The sequence below is a fragment of the Lemur catta genome, chromosome 12 (assembly GCF_020740605.2).
Source record: "Lemur catta isolate mLemCat1 chromosome 12, mLemCat1.pri, whole genome shotgun sequence".
Taxonomy (NCBI): domain Eukaryota; kingdom Metazoa; phylum Chordata; class Mammalia; order Primates; family Lemuridae; genus Lemur; species Lemur catta.
The window spans coordinates 47,835,420-47,862,845 of NC_059139.1; the positions used below are offsets into that span (position 1 = coordinate 47,835,420).

A 27,426-nucleotide genomic window follows, 5' to 3' on the forward strand; every position below is an offset into this window, starting at 1 on the left:
AAGTGATATTAACATTAGTATAAAGCATTTTTCCAGTTCAGCATCACTTTATCTTCCGTTTACTATTCCAGCAACTCAGAGCTTCTGGAATGGCACCAAATCAAAAGAACAAACTAGCATTCTTCAAAAAGGAATAAAAAAATTTAAAAAGAAGAGAAGAGACTCTGAACACACATTAATTTTTAAAAATAGCTACAAGAGGCAAAGATTATGATGAATACCAAGAAGAAAAGGAAACAAGCTCTCATCAACTGAGGTTGGATTTTAAAACCAAAGTGCTAAATTAACTTCAAATTCATTTAAGGTTGCAGAAGGCCTAATGTAACTTAAAGAACTAAAGCAACATTCCAAAAATCTTCCTTAGTGTTCTATTATCTCTTCAAGTTGGAATGGCTTAACCTTTGTATGAGAATTACATTTTGTTTCTTATTTCAGAGGATCCCTCATCTTTATTATCTCTGTCCAGTAAAGAAATGCTTCTAAGTGCCCACCTTATGCTAAGTGCTAGAAATTCAGTGTCTTAGCCATCCAGAACCTTACACTAATTTTTGGATCTTCAGCTTCCAAGAGTACTAGTTCTCTGGCCAAAACCTACTCACCTTCCCTCATCCCCTAATCTGTAGTACATAAAATTCAGGTTACCTAGAATCTTGAAAACCTCTAAATAGAAACTGAGTTCTCCAAGGGCCTGAGAATATGGACCACAGGATGTTAGTGAGAAGATACAGACAAGATAAATACCAAAAACTTCTTTACCTGTCTACTCTATGGTCCTTCTACCAGGCCATTACGAGATAATTACTAATAGAATGTCCAGGTCTTCCTTTAACAGTCTGCCTTCCTCTATGTTACCTTAAAACACTAAGAGGCCGGCCGGGCGTGGTGGCTCACGCCTGTAATCCTAGCACTCTGGGAGGCCGAGGCGGGTGGATCGCTCGAGGTCAGGAGTTCAAGACCAGCCTGAGCAAGAGCAAGACCCTGTCTCTACTAAAAATAGAAAGAAATTATCTGGCCAACTAAAATATATATAGAAAAAAATTAGCCGGGCATGGTGGCGCATGCCTGTAGTCCCAGCTACTCGGGAGGTTGAGGCAGTAGGATCGCTTAAGCCCAGGAGTTTGAGGTTGCTGTGAGCTAGGCTGATGCCACGGCACTCACTCTAGCCTGGGCAACAAAGTGAGACTCTGTCTCAAAAAAACAAAACAAAACAAAAAATAAAACACTAAGAGGCCATGGTCACCATAAAGTTTGGCTCCTGGCACCATTAAATGCTCAAAAGCTATTAAGAACTAGAATCATATACTTCATAAGCTTATTCAAATGCAAGAAAAAATAAAACAGGAAAGAAAAGAGTAACAGAAAAAGAAGAGTATAGATTAGAAATGGTAGTAACAGCAGCAAAGAGTAAAAAAGAGGAACAATTTCCTAAAGATAACAGTACTGTTAATCTTAAGTACTAGCAAACTTGCCCCACACCTGTAATCCTAGCACTTTGGGAGGCCAAAGTGAGAAGACCGCTGAGGCCAGGAGCTCAAGACCAGCCTGAGCAACATAGCAAGACCCCATCTCAAAAAAAAAAAAAAAGAAAGAAAGAAGGAAAAGAAGAAAAGAAAAGAAAAGAAAAGAAAAGAAAAGAAAAGAAAAGAAAAGAAAAGAAAAGAAAAGAAAAGAAAAGAAAAGAAAGAATGATTAGCTGGGCTAGTCTGAGATCAGCCTGAGCAAAAGCGAAACCCCCCCATTTCTACAAAAATTAGAAAAACCAGCCAGGTGTGGTGTGTACCTGTAGTCCCAGCATCCTCTGGAGGCTGAAGCAGGAGGATTGCTTCAGCCTAGGAGTTTGAGGTTGCTGTGAGCCAGGCTGATGCCATGGCACTCTAGCCCAGGCAATAGAGTGAGACTCTGTCTCAAAAAAATAAAATTAAATTAAAACAAAAACAAAAACAAAACACAATTAAGAATTAACAGGCAATTTCTACCATCTAGTTATTTTAAGTTTCTTAAGCATATGTCAAATTTAAGAGAAATCAAGGTGTCACATAGGCAGAAAGTACTCCTAAAATTAGAGTTAAAAGTAAAAAAATTACTCCTAAAATTAGAGTAAAAAGTAAAATCAAGCTTACCCTGAGACAGCAGAATCCCAGCTGTCCCAGTGACTATCAGAAATCAAGGTGTCAAATAATGATAACACATTAAAGTGCTATTATTGTGCTGCTGAGATACCATGGGGAAATTTCATTATGACAAATAGCAACACAATTTTTAAAAGATCTCTAAAGTGAGTCCTGGGCATCATTTAGGTGGCTTAACTATGGAATTCTTTTGATAAAAATCTTTTTCACAACCATTTTATTTCAAGTAAAATGTGCAAGTTCCTTTCAAAAATTGTTTTCCACATAATTTCCTCGGATAGAAATCCCTAAACTTCTCAGGTTGAGAATAAACCTTTCTTTTGAAAGTATTCAATGGTGCCTCGCACATGAATTAGGCCTTCACAAAGGAGTAAGAACAAATCCACAAATATTTAATTACAAAACAACTGCTTGTAGATTCCCACTACAGAAAATCAACATCTGTAAAAATTACCACTTGGATTCTTCCTCCCTGTTTATTTTCCTATGACTTCTATGTCTTGGATAATTTCCACAATGTGGGGAAAGTCTGTGTGGCCCATGACCACCAAAATTTCGGGATCTACTAGGGCTACTCCCTTATGAAAATAAAGGACTTGAATGTCATGGTTACTTCAAACTCTGTCAGCCAAGAAACTTAATTTTTTCAAGATGATATTTTTATATCTACTAGTGCCAGGAAAGCCTTCCTGTTAGTTTTTGGAGGAGTTGAGGGGTTGAGGAGAAGGTATATGTTTCTTTCATAATAAGCAGAAATTGCATTTAATCAAAATTACATGTACTCCAATTGCAGAAGATTCTAGGAGTAATCTTATTTTATTTTTTGAGACAGAGTCTTGTTCTGTCACTCTAGCTAGAGTGCCGTGGCATCATCACAGCTCACTGCAACCTCAAACTCCTGGGCTCAAGCGATCCTCCTGCCTCAGCCTCCTGAGTAGCTGGGACTACAGGTACACACCACACCCGGCTGGTTTTTCTAATTTTTGTAGAGATGGGGGTGGGGGTTCTCGCTTTTGCTCAGGCTGGTCTCGGACTCTTGACCTCAAGCAATGCTCCTGCCTTCACCTCCCAGAGTGCTAGGATTATAGGCATGAGCTACCGCACCCAGCCAATATGTTAAAATAATAGCATCAAAAGATGGCTTATCATATTTCTTTGATTAATTATTTGTAGAGAACACTCACTAAGGCCCTTTGATAATACACAGGCATATCTTTACTAGAAAAGATGTTCGCTTAATCCAAATAAAAACCACCATCTTAATTTTACATTTATATAGCTTTTAGGTCTTCCCTGCAACCCAGATAGGGTATTGCTCTGTTGCCCAGGCTGGAATGCAGTGGCACAATCATAGCTCACCATAGCCTTGAACTCCTGGGCTCAAATAATTCTCCTACCTCAGCCTCCCAAGTAGCTGGAACTATAGGCATGTGCCACCAAGCTCAGCTATTCAGCTTTTAGTTTTAAAAGAATTTTCGCAAACACTGTCTCATTTGATTCACCTCAAGACAATACGGAAGATGGCTAACAGATTTAAAACAAAACAAAACTCTTATCTTTAAAAATTATTTAGTGTTGTACCAAAATCATAAGGAGAAATTCAGAATATTAATGGACTCCACACAATAAAGCCAGCATATTACTTCCAAATAAAATTACTGGTTTTCTATATTTAAATTGAAATAGAATTTTGAATTTAAGAATGATCTTGGGAATACATTTCTTTTATAGTGGCTACTGCTAATGTCATACTAAATGATACAATTTCTAATATATTGAGAAAATTTAAATCATAGAGTCATCTCTTTAAAACTTTTCCTGTAGTACACAAGTTATTCTAGAATGAACGCCAAGGAGAACAAAAACAGCAAAGGTACTTGTTTATCTATTTCGCATTGCTATAAAGACAATAACTGGGGCTGGGTAATTTATAAAGAAAAGAGGCTTATTTGGCTCACAGTTCTGTAGATTGTACAAGAAGCATGGCACCAGCGTCTGCTTTTAGTGAGGGCTTCAGGGAGCTTCCAATCAAGGTAGAAGGTGAACAGGGAGAAGGCATGTCACATGGCAAAAGAAAGAGAGAGGAGATGCCAGGCTCTTTTAGACGACCAGCTCTCCTGTTAACTAACAGTATGAGAAGTCACTCATTACTATGGGAGGGCACTAAGCCATTCATGAGGGATCCACCCCTAGGACCCAAACACCTCCCACAAGGCCCCACCTCCAACACTGGAGATCAAATTTTAATATGAGATTTGGAGAGGCCAAACATCCAGCTAGAAAGAGAGTACAGACCCCTACTGTATTTATGTCAGTAATTAAGATTAAAGGAAAGAAAAAAGCCTTCAAATATCACAGATTTCTCACATAAAATCTGTTTTACAATATTGTAAATGATTTTAACTGGAAAAATTTACATGCCCAATGCTTGGCTGATTCCTACAAAAAAGTTTAATTAGAACATGTCTGAGCCTTTAAGGAGCTATGGCCTAAAATAAACACTATAGATATGAAGAACATATAAAAAATATGAGTATTATGATTCAAGAAGTTTTAATTCAACGAAATATACTTCACATAAATACATAAACAGGATAGCACAAGTGCTTGCTGGAAACAAGCCCTGGTTTCAAGTCAGACAGATCTAGGTCTGAATGCTGATTCCTTCACTAACTAGCTATTTGATATTAGACAAGTTACTTAACCACTCTGTGCCTCAATTTCCCTATCTGTAAAATTAGGATTATAATGCTAATCTCATATGTATGTGAGGATAAAATAAGATAAAATATATACAGTGTTTATCAGCATATTTGGCATAAATTAACCCTGAAAAATGTTAGCTATCATCACCATTATAAAATAGAACTCCTGTTGTTCCAGTAGTGTGTGTGTGTGTGTGTGTGTGTGAGAGAGAGAGAGAGAGAGAGAGAAACACAGAGAAAGAGATAGAGAAAGAACATGCACATGCATGTGCAAAATAGATCAATACACAGAACTTATAAGAATGAGCATAAGAATGCTCATGAATGAACTTACAAGAATGAGCCTGGGAAAGAAGGAACAGAAACCCCCAAGCTTTTACGTGTTGAAAATTACTAAAACCTGTTAGGGAAGCCCTGCAGAAGTCCAGCAGCAAGAAAAGGCAATAAAGGCCCATCTAAAGACATCAGAATAGAAAAAGACAGGTCTACTGTTCCAAGTGTCCTGTCCAGCCATCCTAAGGGCAGGTGGTACACTGAGGAAGTAACTGTGAATTGAACTGAATGAGCTGGAATGATGGCAGCCCAGGCCAATTGTAAAGTACAACACTCTTGGTTTACCATGACTAGGTTATTTTGCTTGCTTGTTTTTTGTTTGGGAGTGGGGAAGTGGTAACACATACCGTAAACTGTCATCTTTGCTCCTTTAAGTAACTTACCAGGGTAACACTGCTAATATATAGTAGTGGCAGGATTGAAATCCCCATCTGCCAGACTCCAGAATACAATACTGAAACACTAACCAATAAAATGTACTGCCCTTTTTGGCAATCCATGGGCAGAAAAATGAGTTCATATTAATTTTACATATGTATGGTAGTAGAACTCAGATGATATACTCTAATATGCAGGAGATGAGCTGATGGGAATTGTTTTCAAACAATCAGAGTTTACCAATGGTAACTGACAAAACAAACAAAAAAAACCTTAACACAAAATAGAATCCTAAGAAACCACGAACTAAAAGATAGCATAGTCTTAGGCAAGTTCATTTTAATCTAAACCTCAGTTTCTTCTTCTGTAAAACAATACTTACCTTATTTCTCAGGATAGTAGGGAGGAAATAAAGCACATAAAGCACCTAGAATAATAATTACTACTTGGTGATCCTCATAGTAAGTGGCAGCTTCTATCATCATCATGCCTCAATAATTTGATATTAATTTTGAATATCAAGACTGCATGCTTCAATAATAAAATTACTCAATTTAAGTTCTACAGTCAATACTCCTTAATGATACTCCTTAATGATAATGAAGAATGAATCGGGAAACATCTCACTGTATCTGGTCTCTGGGGGGAAAAAATGAAAACTTTGCTGATTATGTTTGGTGACAGCATTTGAAATTTCTTCCTATATGTTATTTTAATAACTAAAAATTATTTTTAGAATTCATATTCAATTCTATTCAGTGATATGCTGCTCAGTTGACATACATATTTTACTTCTATACAGTATATTTCTCCTTTTCTAGGAATAAACTATCTTTAGAAATAAAGGAAAAGTTTATAAAATGTATTTGCAATCCTGCAGTTGAATATTTTGTCCAAGAACTTAAAACCACCAAAAATCTGTTATCTCAGCTTAAGTCCCACTACTGTGAAAGAGACCCAAAGATTACATCTATCCATTGTCCAAAGATACGAAGAAATCAACAATATAGAAGAAAAATGTATGCTTCATGCATTCATCTTCACTCAAGAAAAGATAAAAAATGGGAACCCTGCAAAGGAGTTCTGGTTGGACTTGAGGAAAGTGAGCAAAATAAAATATGCTTAAGTAAAACAGAAAAATCTTTGAGGTATGACCCATCTATGTCTATTTAGTTTAGAGTTTTTATCATAAAAGTGTGCCGGATTTTGTCAAATGCTTTTTCTGCATCTCTTGAGAGAATAATACAGTCTTTGTTCTTGCTTTTATTTATATGGTGTATTACATTTATAGATTTGTGTATGTTGAACCATCCCTGCATCTCTGGGATAAAGCTCACCTGGTCTTGATAAATTATTTTTTTTATATGCTGTTGAATTCAGTTTGCTAAAATTTTGTTGAGAACTTTTGCATCTATATTCATAAGGGATAATTGTCTGTAGTTTTCTTTTTTTGTTGTGTCCTTTCCTGGCTTTGGTATCAAGGTGATACTGACTTCGTAGAATGAGTTGGGGAGGATTCCATCTTTCTCAATGTTGTGGAATAATTTCTGTAGTATAGGTAACAGTTGTTTGTAAGTTTGGTGAAATTCAGCTGTGAACCCATCTGGTTCTGGACATTTTTTATTAGAAGATTTTTTATTGCTGCTTCAATTTCTGTGCTTGATATTGGTCTGTTCAGGAATTCTATTTCTTCCTGATTGAGTCTAGAGAGGTAGTGTATTTCTAAGAATTTGTCCATTTCCTCCATGTTTTGCAGTTTTTGGGCATAGAGATTTTTATAGTATTCAAAGATGTTTTCATTTCTGTGATATTGTTGTGACCTCTCTTTTTCATTTCTAATTGAGCTTATTAGAGTCCTTTCCTTTCTAGTTCTTGTCAATCTAGCTGTGAATTTTGTTTATCTTTTCAAAAAACCAATTTTTGGCTCAAAATTATTAAAGCCATATATGATAAGTCCACAGCAATATCATACTGAATGGGGAAAAATGGAAAGCATTCCCACTTAGAACTGGAACAAGACAACTGGCTGCCCACTATCTGCACTTCTATTTAACATAGTGCTGGAAGTCCTTGCCAGAGCAATCAAACAAGAGTGGGGAATTAAGTGTCCAAATGGGGGCAGAAGAGTCAAACTCTCACTGTTTGCTGATGATATTACATCTAGAAAATCCCAAAGATTCAACCAAGAGACTCTTGGAATTAATAAATGAATTCAATAAAGTCTCAAGATACAAAATCAATGCACACAAATCAGTGGCATTCATATACGCTGATAACAGTCAAGCTGAAAATCAAATTGAAGATGCAATACCTTTCACAATAGCATTAAAGAAAATTAAATATTTAGGAATATATTTAACTAAGGAGGTGAGAGACCTATACAGGGAGAACTACATAACACTGAGAAAAGAAATTGTGGAAGATGTAAACAGATGGAAAACCCTACCATGCTCATGGATTGGTAGAATTCAGATTGTTAAAATACCCATACTACCTAAAGTGATCTACAAAATTAATGCAATCCCTATCAAAATACTATCATCATTCTTCGCAGATCTAGAAAAAATAATTCTACGCTTCACATGGAACCAGAGAAGACCTCGTATAGCCAAAGCAATCTTAAGCAAAAAGAACATATTGGGAGGCATCAGTCTGCCAGACTTCAAGCTTTACTACAAGGCTATAGTAACCAAAACAGCATGGTACTGGAACAAGAACAGAGATACAGACCTTTGGAACAGGACTAAGAACCCAGATATAAAACCATCCTCATATTGTCATCTAATCTTTGACAAGGTAGACAAAAATATACACTGGGGAAAAGAATTTCTATTCAATAAATGGTGCTGGGAAAACTGGATAACCACATGCAGAAGACTGAAACTGGATCCACACCTCTCATCTCTCACAAAAATCAACTCACAATGGATAACAGACTGAAACCTAAGGCATGAAATCTTAAGAATTCTAGAAGAAAATGTTAGGAAAACTCTTATAGGCATAGGCCTGACAAAGAATTTATGAAGACGACCCCCAAAGCAATCACAGCAGCAACAAAAATAATAAAGGAGACCTGATCAAATTAAAAAGCTTCTGCACAGCCAATGAAACTATCATTAGAGTGAAGAGACAACCTACAGAATGTGAGAAAACATTTGCATGCTACACATCTGATAAAGAGCTGATAACAAGAATCTATATAGAACTTAAGAAAATTAACAAGAAAAAAATCAAACAACCCCATCAATAAACGGGCAAAGGAAATGAACAGAAACTTCTCAAAAGAAGACAGACTAATGGCCAGCAAACATATAAAAAAGTGCTCAACATCTCTGATCATCAGGGAAATGCAAATCAAAATCATAATGAGATATCGATCACCTAACTCCAGTCAGAATGGCTTTTATCAAAAAGTCCCAAAACAACAAATGCTGGCATGGATGGGGAGAGACCAGAATACTCTTACACCACTGGTGGCATTGCACTGCAAATTAGTACAACCTCTGTGGAAAGAAATTTGAAGATAACTCAAAGAACTAAAAATAGAAATACCATTTGACCCAGCAATCCCACTACCAGGCATCTACCCAAAGGAAAAAAAGACATTTTACAATAAAGACATCTGCACTTGAATGTTTATGGCAGCACAATTCACAATTGTTAAGATGTGGAAATAACCCAAGTGCCCATCAATACATGAGTGGATTAATAAAATGTGGTATATGTATACCATGGAATACTACTCAACCATAAAAAACAATGGTGAACTAGCACCTCTTATATTATCCTGGGCGGAGTTAGAGCCCATTCTTTGAAGTGAACTATCTATTACAAGAATGGAAAAACAAGCACCACATGTACTCACCATCAAATTGATACTAACTGATCAACACTTAGGTGCTTGCATGGAAGTAGTATTCATTAGGTGCTGGGCGGGTGGGGTTGGGTAAACTCACAATTGATGGGTAAGAAGTACACTGTATGGGGGATGGGCACGCTTATAGCTCTGGCTTAGGTGAGGCAAAGGCCTTATATGTAATCAAAATGTTTGTACCCTCATAATATTCTGAAATTTTAAAAGAAGAGTCAAAATTAAAAGAAAACAAGCAGAAAAATCTAGCCCTGTAATCTAAATCATTACTGATTAATCCTTTAAAAAGTCATCTCAGTTAAACATATAGAAATTAGTTCTACTTACTAACATCTTCTATCATTACTGAGACGGCTGGCCCTTATTAAATAACATGAAATAGGCTATTCTCCTTATATGTACATTTAGCTACTTTCACTGAATATAGAACTCTTCATCCAGAAACAACCTGATATAATTTATTGCATTTAGTTGTGATTCCAAAGCCCTTGCTTTTCCCACTATGCCATAAATGGGAAAATATATTAGTCACTCTGGGCAGTAACTTTACACATATTATTAATATCTCATGTATTCCTTACTACAACTTTAAGCAGAAGTGCCACCCTTGCCAGCTGAGAAAAAACACTAAGAGGTTAATCAGCATGTCCAAGGTCACACATGTCATACATAGCAGAGGTTACAGTGTTTGAATCCAGGTTGGCCTGGCACCAAAGTACTGAGATTCTGAAATACTACTAGCTCATCTTTCTTTTAAATAATAGAACAATAACAGGATTTTTTCCCCCATATTTAGATTCTTTTCTAAACTAATAATACCAAGATAACTAAGACTCAGAAAATGTTTTAAACATTTAGTTATAAAGTATAAACATACAGTAGTACTAAGGACAAAACAGAGAGGAAAAGAAAGGCATTATAGTCAGTTTTCTTTAGGCTGGGAAAAACTCATAAGGAACAAACCAAGAAAGAAAAACTAACACCTGACTGACATTTTCGTGTGTGTGTGTGTGTGTGTGTGTTTCGTGCCTGTTAAAAACAACCAAGACTGGTTTTTCGTGTGTGTGTGTGTGTGTGTGTGTGTTTCGTGCCTGTTAAAAACAACCAAGACTGGTTTTTCGTGTGTGTGTGTGTGTGTGTGTGTGTTTCGTGCCTGTTAAAAACAACCAAGACTGGTTTTTCGTGTGTGTGTGTGTGTGTGTGTGTGTGTGTGTGTGTGTGTTTCGTGCCTGTTAAAAACAACCAAGACTGGTTTTTCGTGTGTGTGTGTGTGTGTGTGTGTTTCGTGCCTGTTAAAAACAACCAAGACTGGTTTTTCGTGTGTGTGTGTGTGTGTGTTTCGTGCCTGTTAAAAACAACCAAAACAGGTGTTTCAACTATAACTTTGTGAAACACAAATGAACAAGTACAGACAAGTATGTGAACAAGCACAAAGTTATCTTAAGTCACACTCAAGAATGGTATGGTGAATTTACAATTTTCCTTATTCTTTGTTTTATCACAGTATTACTGAATTAGCTAATAATGCCGATTTATTAATATATTTCTTTAGTTTATTTACCGCTTATTAATAGTGGAAGTTGAAGACTAGCTTTAAATTATAGGAACGTGGCTTACACATTTATATTAGAAAGATTTTCTGTAGGTTTATCATTAGACAGCTTCACATTTACAAAGATTAAATGATTTAAAATGTTTGTACTAAGAATTTACCCAAACGGTTATAGATGACTACAAAAATTAACATGGAAGCTTTAAACATTAGGGTTTTACAATCCAATGTTATTTCAAAAATCCTTTTACCTAGATCATAAAAAAGATATTAGGAAGCAAATCCTAAATATAAAAATCAAGATATATTTTATAAAAAAGGGTATATTTTTGTTTCAATTAACAACAAAAAATATTTATTCCCTTGGTGCAACTCAAATTTTAGAAATAAAACTAATTCAAAAATTTATATATATACTGTTTTAATCTTTACCACTCAAATAATGTTCAATTTTTCAGTAATACATGCTACATGTCAAGATTTTTTTTAAAGGACCGGTCTCTCACCTAGTCCCCCACGGACAGGTAAACATTAGAGATCTTACCTTGTGCTGCTCGATGGCATCTATCCACTGCTGTCGATGATCTGGATCCTGAGCACGAAGATACCAAACACTATCATTTACACTAATATCAAATCGACATTCATCAAAATCATGGGGCTGTGGAGAAAAAGTAGAAAATCAAAAGAAAAGCTAATTATATTCTTAGAAGTGTTATACCCCACAGGCAAAACATAAACAGACTCATCCTATGCTGGTGGGATACTTGCTATTTTTTATTTTCCTACTCAAATAACTTCTTTGAAGATGTCTCAGATAAGAGAGAACAAGGGTGCAGTTACTAAAATCCAACCTTCATTCACTATTCCTACAAATGAGTTGACACATAAACTACAAACATCTATTTCAAAGCTAATATTTTTTATCAAAGGCTTTGAGTTAGCTTAACTAGTAAGAATACCACCAAAAGCATAATTTTTTAAAAGGCCAAAATAAGTTTTAGGAAAGACATTTACTACTTTTCCCTTGCCCCATTATTCAAAAGTAAATTCCTAATATGAATAGTTTCATTTCATTAAATTTGATAAAATATTATTGATAAAAAATATTCTTGATAAAATAATATTAACATTTCCCTTCAAGTATCTAAAATTAACTTCTAGGCTTTTTCATGTCTTTGATAGTTACAGACAGGAAGGCTTCCAGTGAAAAGCAAAACTAAAATGAATATTACATAAGGCCTAGTGAGATAGCTAGAGGAAACTCTCTGCACCAAAGTATAAACATCTAGTGAAAATGTCAACTTTTTGATTTAGTGCTTTTGATTCTTCATAAAAATATATAAAATGAATGTTTTATATCCTTGATTTTCCTCCAATAAATGAATTCAAATATGACAAGATCACATCACATTTACAATCTCTTCTTCCAGATAAAATAGAGAGTCTATCAATTTCTACTCCTGTGAACAATCTTAGCCTTGGAGGGGAAATAATCCTCTCTGGTCAACGTAACAATAAAATTTGCTGAACAGAATCTACATCTTGTACTTGTGTAGTGTTTACCCTCTCACACCTTTAACATCAATCTTTGATCTCTTTATCAGTTTATTTAGCAAAAATAATATAAAATAACTCCACAGTGTTCTTTAGCCTATGAAACAATTTCTCTTTTAGGATTAAGACAAGAAATCATCATTCTGACTGGCTAAAGGATACAAGTTAAACATTTCCTGAATCACTATGTGCTGGGTATCATAGGACTATAGTGGGAGGTAGAGTGTGCTGAAAAGCAGCAAAAGGGAAAAACAAGATAATGCATACCCTGCTTCAGTAATTATGAATACAGAAAGAAATAAAAGACATTTAACATTCATTAAGAAAATAATGACCATAAATTTAACTGAATACTAAATATTCAGAAATCTTAAGTCTAGTTATTAGGAATAGAGGCTTCTTGAAGGAAATGAAACATAGATACTATCTGAAGAACCAAGCAAACTAAAGTAGATGATCAGTAGCCCAGAGGTTTGTAACACACTAACTGCCATGTGAGTTGTATTTTTTTTAATTTCAACATATTATGGGGGTACAAATGTTTAGGTTATGTATATTGCCCTTGCCCCATCTGAGTCAGGGCTTCCAACGTGTCCATCCCCCAGATGGTGCACCCTGCACCCATTAGGTGTATATATACCCATCCTCTCCTGCTCCCCTCCCATCTGCTCGACATCTGATTAATTTATTACTATATATGCACTTAAGTGTTGATCAGTTAATACCAACTTGATGGTGAGTACATGTGGTGCTTGTTTTTCCATTATTGGGATACTTCCATGAGACTTGTATTTAACTCATGCTAGTTTTGAGGCTGGGACCTTGTGAAGCATATGTAACTTACACGTCTCTTCACCTTGGGAGCACAAGAACTATTTTTCAAGTTGCATACAACTCATGCACAGAAAACAATAAAAGATAATAAATTTTTCATCAAATTAGAAAGGACTGTTTTGTTTTTGAAATTTTTATTCTATTTTCATAATAAAACACTGTGGTCCCAAGGAAAAAAATTTTTTTTCTAGTGTGGCAGTCAATGTATTAAACTTTTGCTCCATGATCACTCTCAACATATTTCCAGCCACTATTCTTGAATATGCTTTATATTTTGTATTGTGTTCAATATCCTCACTAAAGCTCTAGAAAAAAGGAAGTAACACATATAGTTCATAATTTTCTATTTTCTTTTTTTTTTTTATTTCAGCTTATCATCATGGGGGGTACAAAAGTTCAGGCCACATACACTGCCCATGTCCCACACTGCTCATGTCCCGCCCACCCCCCTGAGTCAGAACGTCAAGCATGTCCATTCCCCAGATAGTACGCATTGCACTCATCATGTAGTTATACCCCCATCCCCTCCCCCGACCCCCCCTGACCCCGAGTCAGAACATTCAAGCGTGACCATTCCCCAGATGGTGCTCAATGCACTGATCACGTAGTTATACACCCATCCCCTCCCCCCAACCCCATCCCCCTGAGTCAGAACATTCAAACATGACCATTCCCCAGATGGTGCGCAATGCACTCGTCATGTAGTTATGCACCCATCCCCTCTCCCCACCCCCACCATAATTTTCTATTTCCTCTAGCAAATACTTTTCTGTGCACACAAGGGAGCCTTTTCTACCATCAACAATCGGAAATATAGGTGGCATAGAAGAGAGAAACACCAACTGTCAAGTGATACAGAAAATCTGTGAACACCACAGAAGTCTTAAATCCCAACAAAGTAAAAAAAAAATGACACAAGCCAAGTCTCAAGGAAAAGGAAATGACAGATTTGGTTAAAAGGATGTGATTAAGAGAATAAATTGAAGATTATAAAGCTCACACCATCTTATTATACACACACGTTCCCAAACATAATATATAGATTGCTTCATTCAAAGACAAGTGATCCTTTATTTACTTAAAATGTTGGTATTTTGTTCATTATGCATTAATTTCATTTAAAAATATTATAATAAAATATTTATCTTGACTACTTAGTTTTTTAATGCTTCTTTAAATTTTGTAATTTAGGCAAGCCCCTCATGGGTCTCACCCAAGACTTGGCACTGACAGGTAATTACTAGAAAGAAACAAATATGCGATAAAGGCCAAAACTAGATTAAAAAAACATGGAGAGATGGTAGATATAAGACATGACCTAAGGGGGAAAAAGTGTTAAAGAAGTGTTAAGGCAACAAGTGATGAAAAGTAAGCTAACTAACAAATGTAAGAAAAAGAAAATAGAGTTGAAAACCGTATCAGAAGCAACAATAAAAAGCAAACTAGGCTAAAAAAGTCATGGGCATGGTAAACAGATTTGAGAAAAGGACAAAATAAAAGAAATATTATAATGGGAAGACAAAGAAGATAAAGCAAATACATTAACTGGTGTTTTCAAAGATGAGACTGTAACAAATGTAACAGAAAGACATACTATGCCCAGGAAAAAGAGACATGGGAAGATCAGTACAAAGATATAGTCTGCGAAGTTAGTTAATTTCACGAATACAGGAAATGCTATATAGAACAATGTTTCTCAAGCATTTGGAAATATAACACTCTACCCCTCAGAAATGAAATACTAAGGAATATGATTTTGTTTGACAGAATTTGGGGGGGGCCATAAAACACTGTACTACCTAAGATTTCATTCCTCCAAGAACCAAGTGTCACTACTACAGAGAATGCATGCTACAGAAGAAAGCCATCTGTATAAAGGTGGGCTTCATACTTTATCATGTCAACATTTATTGTTAAGGATAAAATATATTTCAAAAGGTGAAATGAATACATGGCATTTATATCTACTATCTACCAAAATAACCTTATAGGAACAAAAGAGGCATACATATACAAAGCATTGTGGCTACCCCCCTACCACCATGCAATCATATTAGAGTCCCCACTCCACCCCCTGGAGAGATTCAATCAGACATTCCTATACAGCATAGGGTAGTAGAGGATGCTATGCCCAGAGAAGGGGACAGGGAAGCAGATGAAGAAATCCTTCATATTAAAGGTCTCCCTCTCTTTCTCAGCACCCAGAAGGCTAGAACCCATACTTTCTCCTTCTGCTTGTAAGGAAGATTGTTCTATGAAAAGACTAAGTAATCCAAAACAAATGGCATATAGTAATGATACTTGAGGTTTTCATACCCAGGTGCTTTATCAGCACGAAAGTTCTAAACTGTGAAAATAAAGAAAAATCTGGCCGGGCACGGTGGCTCACGCCTGTAATCCTAGCACTCTGGGAGGCCGAGGTGGGTGGATCGCTCGAGGTCAGGAGTTCGAGACCAGCCTGAGCAAGAGCGAGACCCCTTCTCTACTAAAAATAGAAAGAAATTATCTGGCCAACTAAAATATATATAGAAAAAAAAAATTAGCCGGGCATGGTGGCGCATGCCTGTAGTCCCAGCTACTCGGGAGGCTGAGGCAGTAGGATCGCTTAAGCCCAGGAGTTTGAGGTTGCTGTGAGCTAGGCTGACGCCACAGCACTCACTCTAGCCAGGGCAACAAAGCGACACTCTGTTTCAAAAAAAAAAAAAAAGAAAAAGAAAAATCTACCTTTCAGCACTGGAGACAGCTTCACCAAAATGAGGGAATAATAATCAAGCGGGCTAAGAGGCAATTGAGACCCAGGAAAAGAAGAATGCAACGCAGGAGAGAAACAAAGGGACTTCCCAGGTAGACAATAAGTTAAAATACCAGCAAGAATGCAGAAAGTCCAAAGTCTAGATTAGAGGAATATGACAGGTGGCTTCAGAGAGCATTTTTCTAGTGGGAGAAAAAGTAGAATGGAAAGATTATCTAAAAGGTTGAATTCAGTGGACAGGGTGTAGGCAGACTTAGCTATAAATTCAAAGAAAGTCAACCAAATCTTTAATGAACTTTATTGAGATATAATTACCATACAACAATCAAAGTATATAATTCAATAAGTTTTTTCATTTGTATATAACCCATGAAATCATTGCCACAATCAAGCTGGAAATGTTATCAATTCCATCACCTCCAAAAAACTCCTCATGCTCCCCTGACATCCTTCCCTTTGCCACCAGCTTCAAGAAACCAAGGACCTGGTTTCTCTCACTATATGTTAGTTTGCCTTTTTAATAATTTTATTTAAATGGAATCAAATAATATGTACTCTTTTGTGCCTGTTTTTACTCAGTATAACAATTTTAAGATTCATCCACGTTTTGTCCTATCAGTAATTCATTTTTTTTGTTTGTTATTCTTCTTTTTTCCAGAGATACCCTGAGCCAGACAGTAATTCATTCTTTTTATTGCTAAGCAGAATTATACGGCAGATAACATATTTTGCTTATTAATTCACCTGTTGATAGACTGCTGTTTCTAGTTTTTGGCTATTCTGAATAAATTTGCTATGAAAATTCATATCTTTATATGAACATAAAACTTCATTTCTTTTGACCTATTAGTAGTATCACGAAGTCATATGGTAGGTATATATTTAACTTTAAATAAATGTCAAAAGTAGCTGAACCTTTTATGGAACTGCCAAAAGCAGTTGTACCATTTTATAGTCTCACCAGTGGTCTATCAAAGTCCAATTACTCTACATCCCTGCTTGGGTTTACTTCTGGACTCTATTCTGTTCAACTGATCTAAATGTCTATTCTTACTCCAACACACTGTCTTAATTATTGCTCTTAGTAGTCAGTCTTGAAATCAGGTAATGTAAGTGCTCAGACTTTACTCTTCTTTTTAAAAATAGCTTTGGTTAGTCTAGGTAGTTTTCATACATATACACATTTCCATCAACATTTTAGTATCAGGTTGCATTGATTTCATAAATTTTCTATAGATCAATGTGGGAAGATGTACTATCTTAACTGCCCGGGCGCGGTGGCTCACGCCTGTAATCCTAGCACTCTGGGAGGCTGAGACGGGCAAGATGGTTTGAGCTCAGGAGTTTGAGACCAACCTGAGCAAGAGCCAGACCCCGTCTCTACTAAAAATAGAAAAAAATTATATCTACATCTAAAAATATATATAGAAAAAATTAGCCAAGCATGGTGACACATGCCTATAATCCCAGCTACTCGGGAAGCTGAGGCAAGAGGATCACTTGAGCCCATGAGTTTGAGGTTGCTGTGAACTAGGCTGACGCCACGGCACTCTAGCCTGGGCAACAGAGTAAGACTCTGTCTCAAAAAAAAAAACAAAAAACAAAAAAACAATACTGAGCCTACAGATCCCTAAGGTTCTGTTAAAAACAAAACCAAAATCTCTCTGTTGTAAAGAACGAATAACTTCTTTTGATCTATAGTCAAAATTCTGATTATTTTCTGTCAGCTTTATCTGCCATAAATCCCATTCTGTGAATGTTTTTTATTTCAGAGATCATTCTTTTCAGTTTTAAAATTCTCATTGTTTTTTATATTTTCATTTTCTCTGCTAAAATGGACTATTTTTTCATTCATTATAAGCATATTTTCTTTTACCTCACTGAAAGTAATCATAACAATTGCTTTAAAATCCTTGTCAGATAATTCTAACATCTGATTCATCTTGAGTTTGGCATTTGTTCAGGTCTTTTCCCTTGAGAATGTGATGCAATTTCCTGCCTCTTTACATGTTAAGTAATTTTGGGTTGATGCTAGACATTTGAATGTTAGGTTGTGAACTCTGGATTCTGTTATGTTGCCCTGAAAAATACTGTTTCTGTTTTAGCTGGCAGTTCATTTGCTTAGACTCAAATCATCAATGCTGTCATGTGAAAGACTGCTTTCAGCCCAGCCTGCTCACATAGTTGCCCTCAGATCGGGTGAAGATTTGGGCAAAGTTTTATACTCAGAATTTGAGGTTGTCCTTGTCTCGCTCTCTATTTCAGTATTAGGTTCCTTTGCTTGGTTCCTACAACTGAAAAGATGGCAGGTTTTTTTTTTTTTAAAGGAATTTTAGTTCCCCCACATCTCCGCCACAATGGATAGTAACCAAATCACAGTTCAGGCTGCTTTCAGTCTGGCACACAGACCCGTGGTTCAGGAGTCAACCAGAGACTTGGGTCCACATAAGTTTGAGTTCCCCTTCTCTGGCTCTCTCCTTTCTGAGTTCTCACCTCATTTTCCAGCAGCCCTGCTTGTACCATGTAACTTTCCCAGATTCTGCCAGTCAGAAAGATGGTTGGCTGGTTTTTCTGTTGAAGTTACAGACACCTAGAGCCACCACAATAGAGATTTGACCCTTACTCTACCCTAATAGTAGGATATCTGATAATTTTCAAATATTCTGTCAAACAATTGTGAAGGTCAAAGACTTATAATTGCCTAAGTCTACCATCTAACTTTTTTTTTACATATAAACATGAAGCATTAAAATTTCTTTGTCCAACAACAAGAGAGTTAAATAAATCCTATTAAATTCAAACAACATGAATCAATCAGTGCTCTAAATTATAAGCTATAGAAATTGATTCTTGCTAACTTAAGAAAAAAAAAGGAATTCACTTAGAAGGTATCAGGCAGCTCACATTGCTAAGAAACACAAAGAATTAAGGACAGAAAATGGAAAGGAGCCAGGGGAGGCTAGACAACAAAACCCCTGCTGAGACTGCACCACAGGTGCCATTTGTATGGACAGGGTTGTTTCCGCTTCTGAACCTGTAAGCCACTGTTGGTACTGCTGCTACTAGAAACTGGACATTGCTGGTGCAAGCACTATCAGAAGAAAAACTTCCCATCTCTACTTTTTTGGATGGTCCTGTTCCAGAATCAAAGTAAGCCTGGAGAGGGAAACAAGGGGGTGTGGGGGTAGGGAAGGACAGTAGAACAGCAGTCTGATTGGTCAGGCCTAATTCACATACCCATAAGCTAAGGGGAGTTGACAAGAAGGGAGATGGTGGGATGGGAGAAGAAATTAAGTATCTGGCCTTTATAAATTATGTGTAGGAGACCTTCTATTGAGGGAATTCCTCAAAAGCAAAAAAAAGAAAAAAATGGATTTTTGATGACAAGCCTGCCGCTTATTAACCTATTACCTCCCTTAAATCAACCCTTCTATACTGTTTTGTGCTACTGGGACCAGGATGCTGCAAACTACGTGTCTCCTTGGTCAGCCTCCTTTGTTAGATTCTGCCAATATTGGGCACTAGAAGCCAGGAAGAAGATAGAACTTGTGCTTTTCTGTTTGTATACTGTTTCCACCAGCATCTGCCCAGCAAAAGTCCTTAGCCCTGCCAGTGGCAGTCAGCTCCACCCTCTAGCCTCTTTTAAAACTCCCTGAACCAGCTTCATCTAGCTACCTCAGAGGTACCAGAACCAGCTATGCAAGGGCCACTTGTTAGATACGTAAGGTGTAGCTCCGTAACATTCCCTTTCCAGATTACTGAGATATTAGTACCAGTCACACTGGGTATAATACCCCTTCTAGATGTCTGAGACCCAGTTGCACAAGGCATCTCCTCTAAGCTTCTGAGATAACAACAGCAGATAAGACAGACCCTCTCTATCTGAGTCTCAGTTCCAAAGAGACCCTTTCTTAGTTTCAGAAGTACTCACTAGCCAGGCAGCCCTTTCAACTCAAAGGTTTAAGCCTCATGCCATGAGGCTCCTGAGGTAATGGTAAAAGCACCTGTGGGCAGCACCTTTTCTTCAGTGCTCTGAGTGCCAACTCTGCAGAGCTCCGGCTCCAGACTTCTAGGATCTGATAACTCCAACCTCTTCCCTTTGTTTCTCTAGGCTAAGAAATAGAAGCTGATTCTTGCAGTTATTATCTCTGTATTACCTCAATGTTTTTCTTTTATCTTTCCACTTCTCCCTTGACTTTTAACAATTTCCTATATTAAACACTTTTTGGTCAAATACTTAAGGTCGCTTCTGGTTCTAAGTGAACCTCTGACTGATACAATAATCAGTCTAAAAAATGCCAAATACTGATTTCATAGAACATTATATCACCATTTAAAAAAAGTTTTTGAAATTTGGAAATTTGCTTTAACAACTTAAGTGGGAAGAAAATAAAGAGATTATACTGTATATGTACAATGTAACCCTAATCGCGCTGTTGCCTCAACAACACTTTAGTCTGTATCTATAAACGCATATGTGATTAAAGACTACCCCATTAGACTGTAAGCCCAAAAGAACAGACACTGTTTTGTACACCAGTATAATCTAAGCACTAGCACAGTAACTGATATTGAAAAATATTTGTTTACTGAATACTGAGAATAAAATTCAGAAAACTAATGTCCACACAAAAACATGCAAATACATGTCCATAACAGCTTTACTCAGCCTTATTTGTAATAGGCCAAAGTTGGAAACCACCAAATGTCCTTCAACTGGTAAATGCCTAAATCTATGTGGTACATAGATTGAATACTAGTTAACAATAAGAAGAAACACAATTGATATACTCAATAACTTGGTGTATCTCAAGGAAATTATGCTAAGTATAAATAAGCCAATCTCAAAAGGCTTTACCCTATATGATTCCATAGATACAAAATCCTATAAAATCCTCAAGATAATAAAATTATAGAACTAGAGGACAGATTAGTGGTTTCCTGTGGTGGTTAGGGAGTCGGCTGGAGGGAGAGGGTTGTGACTCTAAAAAGGTAGCATGGGTTATCTCTGAGGTAATAGAACAGTTCTGTAATTTGATTGTGATGGTGGTTACAAGAATCTAAGCAAGTGATAAAACTGCATAGAACTACACATACACACAAATACATGTAAAACTGGTAAAATATGAATTAAGGTCTATGAGTTATATCAATGTCAATTCCTTGGTTTTGATATTTTACTATAGCTACGTAAGATCAAACCATAGATGGAAACTGGATGAAGGGTACATGCAATCCCTATATTCTGTTTTTGCAAGTTCCTGAGAATATATTCATATAATTATTTCAAAATTTTTAAAAAGTTTTAAGTGAAAAATTTAAAAATTCATCAAAATGTATAAAGTGTTGAAATTAAATGTGGTTTTCTCCATTAGACTTTTCTATATTTTCTAAGTGTTTGATAATGGACTGCATTACTTTTATAAGGAAAAAAAATTAATGTTATAAGAAGATGGAGCAAGAAGGCAAACTCTCCAGTGATCAACCTTCTGGAGAAACAGCAATTTGAATTACCCATGCACAAAAATACCTTCAAAACAGTTAAGAAAACCAAGTGAAAGATCACAGTACCTGGTTATAGCATGATAATAAGAAAAGATACACTCAAGAGGGTAGGGAGGACAGTTTTACACTACCCATGCCACCCCTTGGCCCAACTCCAAAGCAGCACAGTGTAGAGTGAGATACCATCTGCTTGAAGAAAAGAGAGGGAAGTGAGTGTAGGACCTTCCCTTGGTCCCCAACACCAGGCCTGCCATACTAAAATCTAGCACTGGGAAGACTCCCATTGTCCCTGAATCCAGTTGGTACTCATGGACTGAGGCTCTGAGCTACCCCAGCCCTAGATGGGAACCTGTAGCCCCTGCAAAATGGACCCAGTCTCTGGCCTATAACAATGCTGGCTGACTACAACAGCCTTGGATTTTGGTCAAAGCTCAGGGACAGGCAGACCTTAGTGACCACGGGCTTTAGGTGCAACCCAGCGCTGTGCTACCCTTGATGGCCAGAGAATTCCAGCCTGTTGTTGTGCCAACCACAGTGCCCTTGGGAGCAGGGAGCTCCATAGCTCTGCAATGATGGCAGTGGTCACAGGCTTAGGCATCACACCAGATGACCTGCCCAGAATCTGCAGACAGGCTTACTGCTGAAAAGTGTTCCCAGACAAAACCAGACAGCAAAAACTGATATAAGTACCTACTTCTTCAATGTATAGACACAGATGCTCGACCGTGAGGATGAAGATCAGAGAAAGATGACACTATCAAATGGACAAAATAAAGTGCCAGTGATTGACTATTAAAGAGATGGAGACATATGAACTGCTTGACAAAAAATCATAAAATTCAAAATTGCTTTTTAAAGGAAGCTCAGGGAACGTCATGAAAATACATGGAAACATTGAACAAAATAAAGTATACGTGACCAGAATGAGACATTAAACAGAGAGACTGAAATAATGGTAATAAAAAATCAAATAGAAATCCTGGAGCTGAAAAACACAATGAGAGAAATAAAAAATGCAACAAGGAACATCAGTAACAGAAATGATCAAGCAGAAGTAGTAATCTGTGACCTTGAAAGTAGGTTATCTGAAAGTATATGGTCAGGAGAAAAAAGAAGAATTGAAAGGAATGAAGAAAGCTTACAGGATTTATGGGAAAGCATTAAAAGAGCAAATTTTCAAGTCATTAGAGTTCAAGACGGAGTAGAGAAAGACAAAGGAGTAGACTCATTATTTAAAGAAATAATAGCAAAAAACTTCCCCAAACTGAAGAAGATATAAATATCTAGGTAGAGGAAGGTCAAAAGTCACCAATCAGATTCAATCCAAGTAAGACTAAGCCAAAACATACTATAATCAAATTGTCAAAGATCAAAGAAAAGGAAAGGGTTTTCAAAGCAGCAAGAGAAAAAAAACCAAATAATGTACAATTACACCTATCAGCAGACTTCCCAGCAGAAACATTATGGGCCAGGAAGAAGTGGGATGATGTACTCAAAGTGCTATGTCACCCTACTCCCATAAATATGGAAGGGTAAAATTGACAGTGGGGAATATGTAACAAAGGGAATGGCCTAAAAAAAGGTAAAATGTTTTGTGAGTTGTCTCTTTAAAATTGCCCCCACTCTTTTTTTGAATTACAACCTACATCCCTGCTGGAGGTCACTAATCAAAAGCGCAGGGGAGTGTCCTTTGTTTCTTGTACCATGGAAGATGGCTCAACTAAATTGTCCTGGGTGGAGATCAGAAGTCATGAGATTTTCTTCACAGACAGGACGGATCAGAACCATTAACTATAGTTTCAGAACCATCAACTCTAGTTAAACAGCAATAGCCTGATGCTGAAAACACTCCCTCTAAAAGCTTTGTATTTCTGCTTATAGTTAGGACAAAAGTATGGTACTTTAAGAGGAGAGTCTCCCATCCTCCTCATTTGCCAGTAAATTAATAAACTCCCCTTTCCTTCTCCTGAAACCACTTGCCCTTGTTCTTCTGAGCAGCCACCGGGACCAGTGCTGAACTTTTGGTAATAAAATAAGTCAGGCACAGAAAGACAAATATCGCATGATGTTCCTTGCATATAGAATCTTAAGAAAGTTGATCTCATAGTAGAGAATAGAATGGTGGTTACCCAAGTCTGTGTGGTTAGTGAGGAGGCAAGATAGGGGAGATGTTGGTTAAAGGATACATATTTACAGTTACATAAGAGGAATAAGTTAAAGAGATCTATTGTACAACATGGTGACTACAGTTAATGAGATACTGCATTCCTCAAAAATGCTAAGAGAGTGGATATCAAGTATTCTTACCACAAAAATGGTAACTATGTGAGGTAATGAAATTTGTTAGCTAGATTTAATCATTTTACAACGTATACATACTTCAAAACATAATGTACATGATAAATACATATAATTTTGTATGTCACTTTAAAAAAATTACTTAATTTTTTAAAATGTAAAAAAAATAATTTTACTTTAAAAGAAGAAATGGCTGGTTCTCAATCTTACTGTTATATAGCCTTCTCAAATAAAATGGCAATGAAAATACTTGATAGTAGAACCTATAGTTTAATCCAGTAGAAAAGTTGTTCTCTTAGTGTATTATGGAAATCAGTTAAAAATGAATGATTTTAGGCATTAATCCTATCTGAAGAATATTGAATTTAGCCTTACTGTGGTTGAGCCACTCCTAATAGACTACATGAGATTATTATCATAGTGCAGGCTGATGACACAATGAGAACTGAGGTATTAAAGGAGGCCAATTGGCTATATTCAGAACCTAACATAGATGGTATCATCTTGGGAAAATTCCCACAAGAAATGAGAACATTGCTTTGCAATTCTAGAAAGTAGATTTTTGTCAGTGCCCCAGATAGGGAAACTAAGTCTAACCAACAACACTTATAAGAAATTTAGGCATTTATCAACAAACATACAATACTAACAACTTAATGATTTATAGTGAAGAACAAATGACATGATATTAATACATAGACATTTCAAATTTCTGGTAAATGTGTTCCTTTAAGAATTCTACCCAGAAAAATCAAATGATGATATGAAAGTTTCAGCATGGAAGCAAAATAAGGAGAGTTAGAAGACTTTTAGTGGCTAGCAGCACCAAACTTTGTGCAGTATTTTCCCAACTTTTACTTAAAGTGATAGAAGACTGTCCATTCCTGCCCCACCCCACCAAATCTTAATTGTAATACCTACATATAAAAAAAAAAACAACTACAGGAATGAGGGAAGAAAAGAAGAGCCTTACCAGCTTTCTTTTCCCCTCAAGATCACTGCCACTGTAACCAAATGGCTCCTGAGGTATTTTCACAAAACAGGGTGAAAAACCACCAGATTAACATATCCTTTGAAAATTATACTGTGCATGGGGTCCATTTTCTTAAACTTGCCAAACGTCTGCTCTTTCAGATATCTGTTTTTCTCTTTGGGGGCTTACTATGAGCTAATTTTCTTTCAACATTACCAACCGAGCTGTTCATGGAATGGTTGGTGTATACCAATAAATAGAACTCTACTGTATGTTAATTTCAGCCTATCGGAGATCAAGGATGGCAGATAGTCTCTTGTGACCTTAGGCAAATTACTTAAACTCTCTTAATTCTCACCTCCTTATCTATGAAAGTGTGGGTGTTAATAACACTCATTTCACTAAATTGTTGAGAGGATTATATGTGATAATATACATTTCGTATATGGAAATGTGGAAAGCATTTTGAACAATGTTTGACACAGCAAAAGCACTCAAATGTTAGCTATATATTTTAAAAACTATTTTATAATTCATCAATGGGAAAATATCAGGTTTTTTTTAAAAAGCCACAAATTTAGCTTTGAAACAGCATAACCTTCTCTAAAACTTGTCTATATCAACCTACACTACAGGGTATTCCTGTTTAACTATTTAACACAAAAACACAAACACAAGTGGAAAAAACATATAAATAAGATAATCTGGCAATATAAAGCATTTTAAGTTGCACATGTATTAAATGCTAAGTTAAAGAGGTAGTATTCTTCTCGATTCCAATTTTTAACACTGGGCTTCAGAAAACTGTATCCAAACTCTATCAAGACTAAGAACACAGAAATCTTGATATTGTTTTCTTCACATCATATATTTAGTATATATAACAGAATTGATTGTTAAAGGAAAATCAAATCATGTCGCACTTCTCTGTTCAAAGCCCTTCAATACTCTCCAAAGCTCTATGCCCCTCTGACCTACCTTAGGGTCTCTATACTTGCTCTTTCCCCTTCCTAGAACACTTTCCTCCAAATATGTTCATTGCTTAGCTCTGTTACTTCCTTAAGGTCTTGACTCAATAGAACCTATTCCTTTGCCACTATATCTAAAATTTCAACCTCTACTTCTACTCCCACCTCTTCACACATACTTCCTAACCCATTTAGCTGCTTGACAATAAGAAACTAGAGCAAAAGTAGTTAGATGAGTAAAATGATAGCTTTTTGAGTATATCAAAACTGTTAAGGACTGGATACTAAATACATCTGCTGGTAAGGGTACTTCCTACCTTAAAAAACACTGAAGGGAGTGAAAAATACTTTGATTTTCCTTTTTCCATGCATAATACCCTTCCTTGGAGGCAAAACTGATGCCCTGACCTGTGTCATTAATCACATTCAAAAGCCAGAGGAAAAAAATACTTTGTATCCTGAGACAGGGTAAAAAAAATCCAGAGTCACTCTACCTAATTCTAAAGTCCCCCAAATAAATAAAACCTCAAGCCTTTCCTATAACTTATGCCTCCATATAAACCACTTTATCCTTGACTTCTACAAAGGTGCCATCTGAAGATATGTGATGACCTTTGCGGATATGATAATTATATGAAAAACATGAAAAACTGCTGTTTCTTCCTACTATGAAAAAACTAGCTGTAAACTCTGGAATCTTATTTTCCCCCTTTAAATACTGATAGCATTTTTATTTGGGGAGCTGGCTCTTCTAAGCCTGTATTTCCTTGTAAGGCTTCTTTGTAAGTAAACTTCCAAATGCCTTGGTTTGTGAGACTCATTTTGATACTGCTTATTGACTTTCCCCTTACTTAGCTTTTTCTGATCCATTAAATCAAGGGTACAGCCAGGGCTGAATACAGAGCACTCTGAAAGTCTGTATGTGACACGGTAGTGGTCCTTTTTAAAATTTTTTTTTTTCTTTCAGAGACAGGGTCTTGCTCTGTCAACCCAGGATGGAGTGCAGTGGCGTGATCATAGCTCACTGCAGCTTTGAACTCCTGAGCTTAAGGGATCCTCCCACCGCAGCTTTCCAAGTAGCTGGGAGTACATGCTTGGCTAATGTTTTTATTTATTTTTTTTAGAGATGGGGTCTCATTATGTTGTCCAGGCTGGAGTTATATCCCATTTTTTATATAATATAATTGGTTAAGTTTCATACTCTCTCAGTTGTGTTCCCATGAAACTACATCCAACTCAACCTGAACTATAATACTAACAAAAGCTCCTCTGGTATAGTCTTTAAAATCTCTTAGGTTATTTCTAAAAATTTCTGCGTTTCCGTGATTGCCTTACTGCTTATTCCCCATGCCTTGACCATAATGATATATAACATAGATTAAGTTCATAGAAGGCTAGTTCAATAAGAGTAAAGGTCTAGTAAGACATTTATTTAAAAAAAAGCCCCATAGGACAACTACTCCATGAAATATTATAAGCCATTTTAATAAACAAGTTTGTATATATAAAAAAATTACATCAAAGATTAACAGTAACTACCTCTAAATTGTATGATTAGAGCTAATTTTCTT

The 27,426-nt window shown here is 36.4% G+C and overlaps 1 protein-coding gene across 2 annotated transcripts in view; it reads right to left on the bottom strand.

Moving 5' to 3' along the window:
* The window catches only part of CERT1 (ceramide transporter 1), a 95,354-nt gene that overhangs the window by 48,716 nt on the left and 19,212 nt on the right, over positions 1-27,426 (bottom strand). For both annotated transcript variants that reach the window (XM_045566416.1, XM_045566415.1), the window contains exon 3: positions 11,513-11,629. In XM_045566416.1, the coding sequence (XP_045422372.1) occupies positions 11,513-11,629 (117 nt within the window). The remainder of the gene's footprint in view (positions 1-11,512; positions 11,630-27,426) is intronic.